Source organism: Oncorhynchus kisutch, linkage group LG15 (genome assembly GCF_002021735.2).
Source record: "Oncorhynchus kisutch isolate 150728-3 linkage group LG15, Okis_V2, whole genome shotgun sequence".
Lineage (NCBI taxonomy): Eukaryota > Metazoa > Chordata > Actinopteri > Salmoniformes > Salmonidae > Oncorhynchus > Oncorhynchus kisutch.
In genome coordinates, this window is record NC_034188.2 from 35,406,938 (window position 1) to 35,423,905 (window position 16,968).

The 16,968-nt window shown below is 40.2% G+C and overlaps 2 protein-coding genes across 3 annotated transcripts in view; one reads left to right on the forward strand and one right to left on the reverse strand.

The window, feature by feature from the left end:
* Nucleotides 1-9,074, reverse strand: part of LOC109905247 (fibroblast growth factor 2) — a 21,075-nt gene extending 12,001 nt beyond the window's left edge. The window contains exon 1 of one of the 2 annotated variants that reach the window (XM_020502520.2): nucleotides 8,351-9,074. In XM_020502520.2, coding sequence (XP_020358109.1) covers nucleotides 8,351-8,435 — 85 coding nt within the window. In that variant the 5' untranslated portion in view covers nucleotides 8,436-9,074. Of the gene's footprint in view, nucleotides 1-5,477; nucleotides 8,314-8,350 lie in introns of those variants that run through there. The other variant, XM_020502519.2, reaches the window with a different exon arrangement.
* A 381-nt stretch (nucleotides 9,075-9,455) lies between these two features.
* LOC109905246 (caltractin) lies at nucleotides 9,456-14,601 on the forward strand. Its single transcript, XM_020502518.2, has 5 exons — nucleotides 9,456-9,590; nucleotides 13,110-13,265; nucleotides 13,405-13,533; nucleotides 13,656-13,793; nucleotides 13,894-14,601. The coding sequence occupies exons 1-5, from the start codon at nucleotides 9,588-9,590 to the stop codon at nucleotides 13,981-13,983; spliced, it is 516 nt and encodes a 171-aa protein (XP_020358107.1). The 5' UTR covers nucleotides 9,456-9,587; the 3' UTR covers nucleotides 13,984-14,601.
* Nucleotides 14,602-16,968: the final 2,367 nt, after the last annotated feature.

Genomic DNA, 16,968 nt, shown 5'->3' on the forward strand with positions numbered 1-16,968 from the left:
AATTTGGGAGAAATAAGCTTTATGTGCATATGGAACATTTCTGGGATCTTTTATTTCAGTTTATGAAACATGGGACCAACACTTTACATGTTGCGTTTATTTTTTTGTTCAGTATAGAATAGATGTAATACACTGAGTGTACAAAACATTAAGAACGCCTGCTCTTTCCATGACAGACTGACCAGGTGATAACTATGATCCATTATTGATGTCACTTGTTAAATCCACTTCAATCAGTGTAGATGACGGAGAGGATACAGGTTAAAGAAGTATTTTTAAGCCTTGAGACATAGATTGTGTATGTGTGCCATTCAGAGGGTGAATAGGCAAGACAAAATATTTAAGTGCCTTTGAATGCGGTATTGTAGTACGTGCCAGGTGCAGCGGTTTGTGCCAAGAACTGCAACGCTACTGTGTTTTTCACGCTCAACAATTTCCCGTGTATATTAAGAAAACTCCACCTCCCAAAGGACATCCAGCCACCTTGACACAATTGTGGGAAGCATTGGAGTAAACATAGGTCAGCATCCCTGTGGAACGTTTGACACCTTGTAGAGTCCATGCGCTGACAAAATGAGGCTGTTCTGAGGGCAAAAGGGGGGGGTGCAACTCAATATTAGGAAGATGTTCTTAATGTTTGGTACACTCAGTGTTATTAATGGTGTTGAAAAGAGACAGATATAGCAAACATATATTATATCAAATAAGCAGGATTTTAATAATTTTTTTATTTCACATTTATTTAACCAGGTAGGCTAGTTGAGAACAAGTTCTAATTTACAACTGCGATCTGGCCAAGATAAACGCATAGCAGTGTGAACAGACAACAACACAGAGTTACACATGGAGTAAACCATAAACAAGTCAATAACACAGTAGAAGAAAAAAAAGAGAGTCTATATACATTGTGTGCAAAAGGCCTGAGGAGGTAGGCGAATAATTACAATTTAGCAGATTAACACTGGAGTGATAAATGATCAGATTGTCATGTGCGGGTAGAGATACTGGTGTGCAAAAGAGCAGAAAAGTAAATAAAAACAGTATGGGGATGAGGTAGGTAAATTGGGTGGAAAATTTACCGATGGACTATGTACAGCTGCAGCGATCGGTTAGCTGCTCAGATAGCAGATGTTTAAAGTTGGTGAGGGAGATAAAATCTCATCTTCATTTTTGAAATTCGTTCCAGTCACAGGCAGCATAGAACTGGAAGGAAAGGTGTGCTACGGGTGGGTGTTGCCATCGTGACCAGTGAACTGAGATAAGGCGGAGAGTTACCTAGCATGGACTTGTAGATGACCTGGAGCCAGTGGGTCTGGCGACGAATATGTAGCGAGGGCCAGCCGACTAGAGCATACAGGTCGCAGTGGTGGGTGGTATAAGGTGCTTTAGTAACAAAACGGATGGCACTGTGATAAACTGCATCCAGTTTGCTGAGTAGAGTATTGGAAGATATTTTGTAGATGACATCGCCGAAGTTGAGGATCGGTAGGATAGTCAGTTTTACTAGGGTAAGTTTGGCGGCGTGAGTGAAGGAGGCTTTGTATACAGGGCCAGAAGTATACAGAATGGTGTCGTCTGCGTAGAGGTGGATCAGGGAATCGCCTGCAGCAAGAGCAACATCATTGATATATAAAGAGAAAAGAGTCGGCCCGAGAATTGAACCCTGTGGCACCCCCTTAGAGACTGCCAGAGGACCGGACAACATGCTCTCCGATTTGACACACTGACCTCTGTCTGCAAAGTAGTTGGTGAACCAGGCAAGGCAGTCATTAGAAAACCGAGGCTACTGAGTCTGCCGATAAGAATATGATGATTGACAGAGTCGAAAGCTTTGGCCAGGTCGATGAAGACGGCTGCACAGTACTGTCTTTTTTATCGATGGCGGTTATGATATCGTTTAGTACCTTGAGCGTGGCTGAGGTGCACCCATGACCGGCTCGGAAACCAGATTGCACAGCGGAGAAGGTACGGTGGGATTCGAGATGGTCAGTGATCTGTTTGTTGACTTGGCTTTCGAAGACCTTAGATAGGCAGGGCAGGATGGATATAGGTCTGTAACAGATTCGGTCCAGGGTGTCTCCCCCTTTGAAGAGGGGGATGACCGCGGCAGCTTTCCAATCCTTGGGGATCTCAGACGATACGAAAGAGAGGTTGAACAGGCTGTTAATAGGGATTGCGACAACGTCGGCGGATAGTTTCAGAAATAGAGGGTCCAGATTGTCAAGCCCAGCTGATTTGTATGGGTCCATGTTTTGTAGCTCTTTCAGAACATCTAACTGGATTTGGGTAAAGGAGAAGCTGGGGATGCTTGGGCGAGTAGCTGCAGGGGGGCGGAGCTGTTGGCCGAGGTTGGAGTATCCCAGAGTACGGCATGGCCAGCCGCTGAGAAACACTTTAAGTTTTCGATTATCATGGATTTATCGGTGGTGACCGTGTTACCTAGCCTCAGTGCAGTGGGCAGCTGGGAGGAGGTTCTAAAAATATAAAAACGAAATAATGATGTAACAATATTTTTATATTGCAGTAATGGTTTATTGAAAGTCAAGTATTTAGTTGAAGAGAAGCACCCAGATTATAATACTTTTTGTAGAGTCAGATAAGCCTACATGTGCTGTGGTAACGGAGCATATTTCAACAACATATTTTTAGCATAGTTCAAAAAACAAAATGAGTTCCTATCAAACTGGCCTCATAAGGCAAAATGGCAAGACAGTACATTGTAAACGTATATACAGTGTATCACAAAAGTGAGTACACCCCTCACTGTAAATATTTGAGTGTATCTTTTCATGTGACAACACTGAAGGAATGACACTTTGCTACAATGTAAAGTTGTGAGTGTACAGCTTGTTTAACAGTGTAAATTTGCTGTCTAAACCGCTGGCAACAAAAGTGAGTACACCCCTAAGTGAAAATGTCCAAATTGGGCCCAATTATCAATTTTCCCTCCCCGGTGTCATGTGACTCGTTAGTGTTACAAGGTCTCAGGTGTGAATGGGTAGCAGGTGTGTTACATTTGGTGTCATCGCTCTCACACTCCCTCATACTGACTGGTCACTGGAAGTTCAACATGGCACCACATGGCAAAGAACTCTGAGGCTCTGAAAAACTAAATTGTTGATCTACATAAAGCTGGCCTGGGCTATAAGAAGATTGCCAAGACCCTGAAACTGAGCTGCAGCACGGTGGCCAAGACCATGCAGCGGTTTAACTGGACAGGTTCCACTCAGAACGGGCCTCGCCACGGCCGACCAAAGAAGTTGAGTGCCCGTGCTCAGCGTCATATCCAGAGGTTGTCTTTGGGAAATAGACGTATGAGTGCTGCCAGCATTGCTGCAGAGGTTGAAGGGGTGGGGGGGGGTCAGCCCATCAGTGCTCAGACCATACGCCGTACACTGCATCAAATTGGTCTGCATGGCTGTCGTCCCAGAAGGAAGCCTCTTCTAAAGATGATGCACAAGAAAGCCCGCAAACAGTTTGCTGAAGACAAGCAGACTAAGGACATGGATTACTGGAACCATGTCCTGTGGTCTGATGAGACCAAGATTAACTTATTTGGTTCAGATGGTGTCAAGCGTGTGTGGCGGCAACCAGGTGAGGAGTACAAAGACAAGTGTGTCTTGCCTACAGTCAAGCATGTGGTGGGAGTGTCATGGTCTGGGGCTGCATGAGTGCTGCCGGCACTGTGGAGCTACAGTTCATTGAGGGAACCATGAATGCCAACATGTACTGTGACATACTGAAGCAGAGCATGATCCCCCTCCCTTCGGAGACTGGGCCGCAGGGCAGTATTCCAACATGATAACGACCCCAAACACACCTCCAAGACGACTACTGCCTTGCTAAAGAAGTTGAGGGTAAAGGTGATGGACTGGCCAAGCATGTCTCCAGACCTAAACCCTATTTAGCATCTGTGGGGCATCCTCAAATGGAAGGTGGAGGAGTGCAAGGTCTCTAACATCCACCATCTCCGTGATGTCATCATGGAGGAGTGGAAGAGGACTCCAGTGGCAACCTGTGAAGCTCTGGTGAACTCCATGCCCAAGAGGGTTAAGGCAGTGCTGGAAAATGATGGTGGCCACACAAAATATTGACACTTTGGGCCCAATTTGGACATTTTCACTTAGGAGTGTACTCACTTTTGTTGCCAGCGGTTTAGACATTAATGGCTGTATGTTGAGTTATTTTGAGGGGACAGCAAATTTACACTGTTATACAAGCTGTACACTCACTACTTTACATTGTAGCAAAGTGTCATTTCTTCAGTGTTGTCACATGAAAAGATATACTCAAATATTTACAAAAATGTGAGGGGTGTACTCACTTTTGTGATAAATATATATAGTATATCAGAGGCATCTGTATGCACTTAGGGTTTGTGTAATGACTAATGTCATGAAGATCCATTCCTCTCTGAAAAAATACATAATTAGTAGTTGTTACGTGCAAGGGAGCATGAAAGTTTACTAAACATCTGTGCAATAGGTCTCGTGATCTCATCTCTAAGTGAAACTTTCTCTTTCAGCCATGGTTAATTTCATCATCCCTTGCTTTAAATCATATGGAGAATGCAAATTGGTATGTCAACAGTGTTCTATTTGAATGAATGGTCATAACAGAAAATTAGGTTCTCTTCCAGTTTCATGTATTTGTTATTACATACACTTATAGAATAATGCCTTATTGAGTAAAGATAAATGGTACTGTAAAGCACATGATGCCAATTTTTGGGCAGTAATTGAAATGACTAATGTCTGTCGTCTCCACTCTTAGTAGTTAATTGCTTGTGATTTTGGACAGCTGTTTGAGTGCACCTGTTCCATGTCCCATCCCTTATCACCCAAGGATCTACTGAGCAGTGCTTCGTGTGATGAAAACCCCTTCTTCGACATGGGCCCCTTCTCCTCCTACCAATTACTGATGAATTCTGAGATACATACATTGAAGAAAAAAAACAACTAGATCGTGAGTGATGAGGTGGTTTAAATGTGTCAAGGGCAAACCTTACATATTACTTGTTGCATGTTACATTTAAAGCTAATTAATAACACTCCAATATATATTATACTGAAGTGATAAAAACACAAACCTAGATCCTCAATTACTATCAATGGCCTTTCCTTATGTGAACTCGAGTTGGTCTATGTATTAATACACATTTCACATGAAAGTTATGTCATTTTATTTCTGGACATTTCAATTACAAGTGACGTAATAGCAGTGCCTTTTTAATGTATGGCAGTGTTACACACCCAGGTGACTTGAATGAGATCAAAATATACACTTACCACATTCATGAAAGCACTTGCAAAGGCTAATGTACAAGAACTAGACAAACTTATTTGAATGTTGGAGAAGCCATAAACGCATGCATTTAAATTCACTTTAGTCCTCCATGATTTCCCGGTTACTTCACTGTCGCCCTTACAAAGCATAAAGAAGCTTTGTCTGCCATGCAATGGACTGTAACCACTTACTGTGGGGGTCGTTCTTCTCTCGGATCCCGTCCACGCTTCCATTAGAGTTTATCCTCAAGAAGTAGCCCCCGTTTTTACAGTACAGCCTCTTGGGCTCCTTAAAGTTTCCTGGAGGGAAGCCGCCACTGCCTCCATCTTCAGGTGTGGCGGGTAGAGTGGTGATTTCTCCTGTAGCCATCTCTTCCCTTTTTCCCTGCTGCTGCTGTGTGTTCGCAGTGCAGCAGCCCTACGGTGGCCTCACGCTAACTGCTGTTCCCTCCCTCCTCCAGCAAGCCTCACAGAGCCTGATTTCAGTTAACCACCAGGGTCAGATAGTTTGTTTGAGAACCCCCCCTCTGGTGCAACATGCCGCCTACTCTCAAGCCGAGAGGAAATTAAGCGCGAACAACACTTGGAAAGGTGCGTGTTATCCCCGATGGCAAGGTCCACCCCTCTCTGGCCTCTTCTCGTTCCTTTAAGAAAGCCTAAGAGTTGATATTCGAAAGTAGTTTGAATGGAGATTTGCGTGTTCCCCCCTCCATAGTCTTCTTCCTCCACTCTGAAAAGTTTATAGCAGGGCAGCTGGCTGAAATCTGGAGAGGCTTCCCCTGTGGGCCTCAGATAACATGCGCCCTCCAATGCGAGTACAGACACACCGACACTTGCACAAGCCCACTTTGACGTTGTAACTGAACCAGCCAACCCTGCACAGCACTAGCAGAGAAAAGACTGGGCTTACTGACAGACCTGCGTCATAAAAGACCCTGGGCTGGTGCAACCTGAGACCAGTAGAGGCTTCAGCTTAGCCCCACAGCTTGGAAGAACTTTTGAGCAGACTCAGTGATTCTGTGCTATGTTATTGAAGAACAACAACAAAAATGCAGCAGAAAGTACAACAGAGTAAATTACAATGGGCTTGTCTAATTTAACAAAAGTAAATTGACTATTTGAATGGCCCCTTCAAACAGAAACTCTGCGTTAAGTCGTGAATTGCATAAAAGCTGTTTCTATGAAGTATGCCATTTAGATGTTTTGTCTAATCAATTTTAATCTGAGTCAAAGCCATTAATGTCTGTTTTCAAAGTAACCACTGGACACAGACTAGAAAGAACAGAGCTTCACACATCTAAAACTCAGATTATGGTTGATAATATCACGGTAATTGGATGCATGCATATCAATGAAAAATGTAACCACAGTCAGACAACAATGACTCAGCACAAAATAATACTTCCTGTTCACTTGACTATCCTCACATGGACTGATGATAATTTTAGAATCATACGGAGTTGAAACAGTAGGTCTTGTGTGGGCTTTGTGTGCCATGGACATAATTTTCACACAGTACTTCAGATACAAATGCTTTCATCTAATTCCAGGTACACTTTCTAACTCTGTTTGCCATGACGAAGTATTAGGCCTTGGATTCCTCCAGACACTCCTCAAACATAAGTTGGGTTGTGAGCAGACAATAATTTTTTTAAAGTGTCTAGTTTGACCTTCCAAATGTGTCCCTAGTTTGGTCTTACCCATTTCCTTCTCAGTTGTCATGTTTTCATTGGTCATCATCACACCCCAACCAATTCACATAAACACAACCACTGAGTGATGCTACAGTTAAAATAGCTTGGATTCCAAAATACAGCCATCACAGTCTGTTAGAATATGACCAATGGAAATAAAAATGGTAAGTTCTAGTTCATAATTAAGTTCACTGTTAAATAAAATCAAGACAGCTTCTGGGACCTAGTGAGAAATGTTGATATTTCTTTAACCTTTTTAGCAGGGTTTTGGATTAGTCAGACCTGAGACATTTACTTTGTCTACGAAATTTCCTTTTCTGCAAACTCTTGCTATGTTATGACAAACAGGATCAAGCAAGTCATGAAACCATGCCCTGTTGGCTGGGATTTAGGCAGTGTTCAAAGTTGAGACACATAGGAAGCAAATCGAGACTCATGTAAACATGGACAACAAAAAAAAATACATTTTCCTTTTTCAGTGACACTTCAACAGTACATTATTCATTGGGTTTTAGAAGATGAGCTCATCTTTGAAGTAGCCTACATGTCATTGGTGGCAAGATGTTAAAGGGCCGACACTGGACTCTGTGTTTAATCTTTCATGTTGAATACCGCGAGCATCACCTCAATAGCCTATAATGCTCACTTTGTAGTCAGTAATGAGGTTGATAAAATGATGTCACACATTCTATGCTTGTTCTGTAACTTTGGATCTGGGTGGAATGTATCATATAAAATGTGCATGAGGTGTGATGTGAGACGATCAACATGTAATTCTAGGATGGGGATAATCATGAAAACATTTACTGAGCTCAACACACAAAGAAACCATGAAGTGACAGAGTGCCATGTTCATATCCTTTGTCTCCACCATGTGGTAAAATTCTGCCAGGCCAGCTAACAAGCTCTAATAACTTCATTTCAGCATATTTGGATTCAAAGAATAAAACAATATATATGCATTTCACACTGTTTTCAATACATAAAAAATTATAGTAGACAAAACTGTTCAATTAAAAACCATCATAGCGCCATAACATTCGATTGCCCTTCCACTTGTTTAGGATATATACCAGTAATAATCTCTGTCTGTCTGCAACACAAGAAAGACCAAATCCAGGGCTTTCCTCCCTGCTTCCAACTTCAACGTCACATTGGCATAGACTTTCCCAGCACTGTGCTTCATATCTTGGGACATTAAACCATCCTCTGCGTCATCTCTCAATAGCAGTCTTGAGAAATTAGCATCTAGAGATAATCCTCCATTCAAATCTTTCAGCTGCTAATTGTCATCCAAGCACCATGAGTTCAAGCACATCAGACCTGTATGGGTTTCCTGCTCTTGTTAATCTAATCCTGTTGTTTACTCACCATTATCTTCAATGTGCTTTTGAACGTGATGGACGCAAAGAAAGTCAGTTGATCCAGCACCGGGGAGCAGATTAATGTCTTTCATTGTGTGGTGTATAGACGATATGCACAGCCCCAGAACCAGTCCAAGGCCTGCAGCTTGCTGTGCACAGAGCTTGTGAGGACCACTGTGACCAGCGCAATGCAATCAGCAAAGATGTTCACAGCCATTGATGCTCTACTTCCGTTGCTACTACAGTCTCTCCACATGGAGACTTCTACTCTGGTGCCGACGCAGTTCTTACTCAGTTGTGTGGCATAGGTGACAGGGACAGCTCCTGTTGTTTCATGCAAAGTCCGTCAAAACGGCGGGCTTCACCCTGTCAACCACAGGTATACAGTGTCTAAAGCAGTGCTGGGTTAGTCTTTCACTTGCCTCACCATTGACCAAAACTAGATTCACATTGTTTTTCAACAGAGTTGTTAAAACTTTGTTTTGCCAATCATTTCCTTGCTGAGACTGTTCAAGTCCAACTTGTCGGTCATATGGCTGATGTCAGTTTTATTATTGAAACCAAGATGGCGGTATTTTTCACAGAGATCTCTATTAATGAGAACAACTTGCCACCTCTGCTCTTTCATGTGATGAACAAGGGAAGACTGCTCTGCAGAAAGCAGAATAGGGCTGCGGTCTAAGGCACTGCATCTCAGTGCTAGAGGTATCTCTACAGACCCTGGCTGTTCGATTCCAGGCTGTATCACAACCGGCCGTGATTGGGCGTCCCATAGAGCGGCGCACAATTAGCCCAGCACCTGTCCGTGTTAGGGCCGTCATTGTAAATAAGAATTTGTTTTTAACTGACTTGCCTAGTTAAATAAATGTGACCCTGAAACATGTGCACACACCAAGGACGACTCTCCCGTTTTAACAGCTCACGCTGTTCCAGTATGTGTGAGCGCGTGCTCAAACAAGCGCCGGTTTGCACGTTTGTTGCTAGGAGACAGGAAAAGAACCATACGAACCCCAGCGCTAATGTTCCACCCACGTACTCCACTATTGGCCAAAGAAAGCCATTCCGTGTTTTCTTCAAGATTTACTCATTTTCTATTGGACTGTTCCCTTGTCATTTAAAATACTCTCCTACTGTAGTTTCAGGCAACCTTTGTTTACCTGCCGCCTGATACTGTTCTAGCTTTACCTTGTTGAATTCAAGTTGCAATAAATCAATTGTGTTCGTCCCAGGGTTGATATTTCGAGATGGTATGTAACTCTGCTTTACTAACTAATATCTATAGCTTTCTAGTCAGTTTAATATTTTTTCAGTTGAGCTAGCTAGATGGATTTCAAGGTAGCTAACGTTAGGTACTGTAGCTAGCTAACGAGCTATCTTAGTAAACAGATACTTTCACTAAGTTACTAACGTTAGCTAGAAACTCATCTGTCTAGCTAGCTGACGTAGCTGGAATATAGCTGTAACTTTTCAAGATGACATTCACAGGGTTTAGCTGGGTCGTTCCACGAAATTAGTACCTTTTGCGTCACTTTGATATTGTATTTAGAAATTGTGCACATATTGAATTCCATATTAAATTAAGTGCCCTTTAATTATGATGTTAGACCACATGAAAAATTCAATACATTTGTTTGAATAAAGACTTGCTGAAGAAGTACCAAAATTCAGCTTTTTGATAGTTTACACCATCGTTGTAAAGTATTATTTTGCTTTGACAGAGTCATTTTTGAAGATTATTATTCATATAATGTGATTAATTGTATTATTTTTTTAAACCTGTCCCTCATTTTGAGGTCAACCCAGCTACATGAACTGAACTCTACTTTTAATATGGTGAAACTATTCCCTTTTAAATATATTTCTCCTCAAGAAACATTGAACATCTAATAGTCAAATCATGGTGTAAAAGCAGGTGAGGTGGTTCTACTGTTTTGTAAAAAATGTTCTGGTGTTTCGTGGTGGAAAACTGAGCTGGTCAATGTTTTCACAAATATTTTGGGGGGTGAGCTTGCATTCAATGGCGGACATGCATAAGGATTGCAGAATTCAGATATGACAATTGTTTAAGCTCTATCCACAGAGTTTTAAAACTATGGCACACAATATGGTTCAATGTTCCAATAAATCAGTACAATACATTTTTCAGTTTTCAAATTGCCTGCGTCTTGAAGCTAAAATTGGGATCATGTATACTTTGCTAATGACCATACAAAAAAAAAACAGGATAACTGAGAGCAATGTACAATACGGGGAACTTCTTGTAGGTACAGGGGGGCTGTCATCTTTATGCACCTCTGCTATTGCCCCCTCCCTGTTTCACACAACAAGCTTCCATTCCGCCTGTCTGAAGGGGATTTATGGATGATTTAAGAGGAAATCGCCAATGAGATGGGAAAATATGTTTTTTATTAAGTTGAACCTGTGCTTATTAAGTTGAACATGTGCTCTTTGTGACAATGTTAAAATTAGGTGAACTTTTTTTTTCTCTCACAAAATTACACTACTCACAAGGCACCTAAGTGGTGGAATGCCCAGCTACGATGTTGCTGCTTGCTTAACTTTTCTATGTATCTAAGTTAGCTTCATTGACTTGGGCTAGGTCATGGTATTAATTTCTTGATATTACCAAGTTTATTTCTGGATTCAAAAGGGGCTTAGGTGGTGGGTGTGGTAGGGGCTGTGGCAATGTGTGCGGTCGGCATTCGGCGCGGCTACATTTTAGAGAACATTTTAGAGGCCCCCCCCCATCTTGGTGCTCCGTAGAGAAATTGTAGCATTTTAAAGCCAATTTCTCCATGGAGCTTTTTTTACAGCTAATTTCCTGCAATGCTACACATTTTGCCATGCAGCTGAAAGACAGTGTTGCATTGTTAAAGCAAATTTCCTGCAATATGACGTATTCTGCCATGGATAATGCCGTGTTCTTTAGCTTAAACATAATAACAAACATGAATACTGCTAAATGTATTGTTTTGGAATGTTCTGTTCTCCCTTACTGTCTAGCTTTTTTTTGGTAATTGTTAGTTCTCAAAGATTATATCATAAAAAGATATAGATCCATTATCTTTTCTGCGTACGTTATCTGGTTTTAGTTGTTTAAGTTTACACTTAAAGGGTTTTTCTCTCATGAAAATGTATACAATTAATTATATACAATACCAGTCAAAAGTTTGGACACGCCTACTCATTCCAGGGTTTTTCATCATATGTACTATTCTCTACATTGTAGAATAATAGTGAAGACATCCCATCTGGTTTGCGCTTAGTAGGACTATCATTAGTTTTTCAACAGGACAATGACCTAGGCTGTGTAAGGGCTATTTGAGCAAGGAGATGATGGAGGGCTGCATCAGATGACCTGGCCTCCACAATCACCCGACCTCAACCTAATTGAGAAGTTGGACCACAGAGGGAGGGAAAAGCAGCCAACAAGTGCTCAGCATAGGTGCGAACTCCAAGACTATTGGAAAAACATCCCAGATGAATCTGGTTGAGAGAATGCCAAGAGTAGGCAAAGATGTCATCAAGGCAAAGGGTGGCTACTTTAAAAAATCTCAAATATATTTTGATTTGTTTAACACTACATAATACCATATATGTTATTTCATAGTTTTGATGTCTTCACAATTTTTCTACAATGTAGAAAATAGTAAAAATAAAGAAAAAATGTGTAGGTATGTCAACTTTTGACTGGTACTGTATATTTACACCGTTTGAACTTAGGCGACCAGAAAAAACACTAAGACGGCCCACCCAAAGATTACAGTGGCTGATTTCCAGGCTGTATCACAACCGGTCGTGATTGGGAGTCCCATAGGGAGGAGCACAATTGGCCCAGCGTCGTCCGGGTTTGGCCGGTGTAGGCCGTCATTGTAAATAAGATTTTGTTCTTAACTGACTTGCCTGATTAAATAAAGGTTAAATAAAAATTCAAAAATGTCCCATGTGCTCCATGCACTATCTTCAGTTTTAGCTAGGAAGAAGAATGTGTTACATCTCACTAAGCAGGGCCCAAAACGAACAATCCATACATTTTGACCTGCCACAGGGTATTTAGCTAAATAGGTAGCGAACATATTTTATTAATGGAAATGTATATGCACTTCATAAACACTTCATTAAACAATGCTACCTAATATAATGTTTACATACCCTACGTTATTCATCTCATATGTATACGTATTTACTGTACTCTATATCATCTACTGCATCTTTATGTAATACATGTATCACTAGCCACTTTAACTATGCCACTTTGTTTACATACTCATCTCATATGTATATACTGTACTCAATACCATCTACTGTATCTTGCCTATGCCGCTCTGTACCATCACTCATTCATATATCTTTATGTACATATTCTTTATCCCCTTACACTTGTGTCTATAAGGTAGTAGTTTTGGAATTGTTAGCTAGATTACTTGTTGGTTATTACTGCATTGTCGGAACTAGAAGCACAAGCATTTCGCTACACTCGCATTAACATCTGCTAAGCATGGGTATGTGACAAATAAAATTTGATTTGATTTGATTTAAATGCTGTAAACAGTGCATCAAGCTAAATCTGCTATGAATAAAAGGTGTTAGCTAAATCTGACCAGTTACCACTAGACTAATTTCAGGACCTGCACCTTATCTACAGCTAGGGTATAACAACAGCTAGCCATCTACAATGAACTGTGTAGATAATAGTGATTCTAGTTCATGTTTGTCACATGTTCAGCTTTACAAAGTTAAACTGTCGGCTTGTTGTTATGTTACAGGCTTCAGGCTACAGAAAACCCAACACCACTTCCAACCAGAGGAAAAAGGCAGGTCCTAAACCAGACTTGACAGAGGAACAAAAGCAGGAGATCAGAGAGGCCTTTGACTTGTTTGATACAGATGGGTCGGGCACAATTGACGTGAAGGAACTCAAGGTAGGCTATACCAATATGAACACGACACTCAACTAGTCACCATAATGCCAACTACTGGTTCAGAGTATGCTTCATTTTTTTGTGAAAACGTTTTTCTTTCTTTTGAATATAACCAATTCATGTATTTCTGCTGCTCCAGGTTGCCATGCGTGCCCTTGGCTTTGAACCAAAGAAAGAAGAGATCAAGAAGATGATTGCAGACATTGACAAGGAGGGCTCTGGGACCATTGATTTTAATGACTTTCTCTGTATGATGACACAGAAAATGGTATGTATTTTCTTAGTGGAGAAGAGATTCAATCTTTTGCTGATCTTTGGTTGGACTTGGTCTCCCCTAAACGATCTTGATAGACTTCATTAGATTTTTATTCTCTTTTTTTGTTTTGTTAGAGTGAAAAAGACTCAAAAGAAGAAATTCTGAAGGCTTTCCGCTTATTTGATGATGACGGCACGGGCAAAATCTCCTTCAAAAATCTCAAGAGAGTTGCCAAGGAGCTAGGCGAAAGCTTGACAGATGAGGAATTGCAGGTATGTTATATCCTAACTTGTAACTTGTTGATCTTCCTTATCACCTCCTAAACATATTCATTGCAGCAATCCTACTGTTAAAACAATCTATCTTTCAAAGGAAATGATTGACGAAGCAGACCGAGATGGAGATGGAGAGATCAACGAGCAGGAGTTTCTAAGGATAATGAAAAAGACAAGTCTATATTGAATGTCTTATGTTTCCCAATGTTTATTTTTTCCACTGCTGGAATTTATGTCTTTGATTCTTTTAAGGGTACTTTATGATATAGTGACATAGTGGCTTTTTTCATATGCGTTGTAAATTATTATAACAGCTCTATACACTGATTGTATGATATTTGAGAAAAAATAAAACATTTAATCATTTCAAATGTATCTAGACTTTTTCAATTTAATCATAGCTTTTATCTAAGTTAATGTCTCCTATTTACCATGGAAGTGAAATTATCATGTTTATTCAAACACCCTTGCACCTAACATTACTGTATGGCTATTTGGTTCCCTCTTGTGACACATAAATGAAGTGCAGCTATAATTGTCTTTACTTACATGATTTAGCCTTTTTCTCAAGCTCAGTTAAAACAGTCTGATCATCCAAATATATTTTGATTATACCCTTCACATTATCTAGAGACAGACTCACTGCTCTGAATCCAAGAAATCAGATGAACATATGCTAAGACTGGCTGAATGTGTTATGACTAAGTCACTGTCGGATAACTAAATGCATGGTATACGAAATGACTGGGTTGAATTTCAGATGACTGTCAGTAAAAGTGATCACTTGGTGAGTCAGTAACCATAATTAATTTGATCAAGCTTATTCTGCCAATGGCAGACTGCCATCCTGCTTCCTCGTGTATTGACCGCATAACATCACATTGACTTGGAACATTTACAGGGTCTTGGCCTTTTGACTTATGTAAATATTCATGCCAAAAACACGACGATAGTATTAAAACCGAAACATGGGACAACAAAGTTTGAATGACATGAATACAAGTATGGTAACACAGAGACGAGAGATGAGATGATCAGGCACTCAGATAAAGCATGACACGTAGGAGTCTAAGAAAATGTACCATTCTGCTCTGCCCTAATAAACAGGATATAATGCTGACGTATTTTTCCGAGCCTCGTACAACTGTATTATTTTGACGATGCTTTTTATCGTTAAAGTTCTGATAACCTGATTCAGAGAGAATCAGATGGAAAACATGAATGGAAGCAATTTATATTAAATGTGCCTCAAGCCTCTAACATGGCATTGCATTAGTAAACATCCAGTACCTTCAGAAAGTATTCACACCCCTTTTCCCAAGTTTCCAAGTGTTACAGCCTATATATAATATCTATTACATTTAGATTTATTTTGTCCCTGGCCTGCGCACAATAGCCCATAATGTCAAAGTGGAATTATGTGTTTTGACATTTTTATTAATGAATTTAGATGAAAAGCTTAAATGTCTTGCGTCAATAAATAATCAAATAATGTGTTATGACAAGCCTAAAGTAAACATTTTCTTAACAAGTCACATAATAAGTTTCATGGACTCACTCTGTGTGCAATAATAGTGTTTGACAAGATTTTTGTAATGACTACCTCATCTCTATACTCTACACATACAATTTCTGTAAGGTCCCTCAGTCGAGCCGTGAATTTCCAACACAGATTCAGCCACAAAGACCAGGGAGGTTTTCCAATGGCTTTCAAATAATATATAAATAAAAAACATTGAATATCCCTTAGAGCATGCTGTAATTATTAATTACACTTTGGATGGTGTAGCTATACACCCAGTCACTACAAAGATACAGGCGTCCTTCCTAACTCAGTTGTTGGAGAACAAGGAACGGCTCAGGGATTTCAATATGAGGCCAATGGTGACTTTAAAACAGGTACAGAGTTTGTTTAAATGGCTGTGATATGAGAATACTAAGAATGGATAAACAAAATTGTAGTTACTCCCCAATACTAACCTGACAGTGAAAACAATGAAGTCTGTACAGAATATAAATATTCAAAAACATGCACCCTGATTTTGAATCATCCTTTGCCACAAGGCACTAATGTTATACTGCAAAAAATGTGGCAAAGGAATACATTTATTTGTCCTGAATACAAAGTGTTATGTTTGGGGAAAATCCAATACAACACATTACTGTGTACCACTCTCCATATTTTCAAGCATAGTGGTAGCTGCATCATGTTATGGGTATGCTTGTAATTGTTAAGGAGTTTTCCAGGATAAAAAATAAACTGAATGGAGCTAAGTACAAGCAAAAGAGTAAAACCAGGTTCAGTCACTAGACCCTGGGAGATGGATTCACCTTTCAGCAGGACAATAACCTAAAAAACAAGGCCAATCTACACTGGAGTTGCTTACCAAGAAGAATGTGAATGTTGCTGGCATAGTGGCATAGTTACAGTTTTGACTTAAATCTACTTGAACATCTATGGTAAGACCTGACAATGGTTGTCTATCAATGATGAACAACCAATTTGACAGTTTGAATAATTTTGAAAATAATGGGTGTGGAAAGCTCTTAGAGACTTACCCAGAAAGACTCACAGCTGTAATCGCTGCCAAATATGCTTCTACAAAGTATTGACTATTCAATAAATTTGCAAACATTTCTAAAAACACGTTTTCACTTTGTCGTTATGGGGTATTGTGTGTAGATGGGTGCGGGAAAAAAAATGTTCCATCTATTTTGAAACAACAAAATGTGGAATAAGTTGAATACATTCTGATGGCACTATAGTATATCTTAGGAAATGTACCTAGGATCTAATTATGTGATCTAATTATGTGTATTAATCAAGTAACCTAAATGTATAACAAACCAGCAGAGAATATCACATTTTCAGAAATAGGTCCATGAGTCAAATTAGTCAGTCCACTTTCTCAACTTGACCAAGGTGAGATTGAGAAAGTAAACATCACCGTCTAGTGTTTAGTGAACAGTTACCATGGCCTCAGCCATATCTTGTTGTTATCCCATAAAAATGTCTAGTTAGTGGATAAATGGAGATATCGGCCTAATAGCTAGTATTAGACGGTAAAATATCTTGAAAGCAGCCTTTTAACACCCCTGACGAGAACCATTATACTGTCGATACACAAGGCTGGTTGAACTCAGCCCCCCATTGAGTGTTATTCCCCTATTC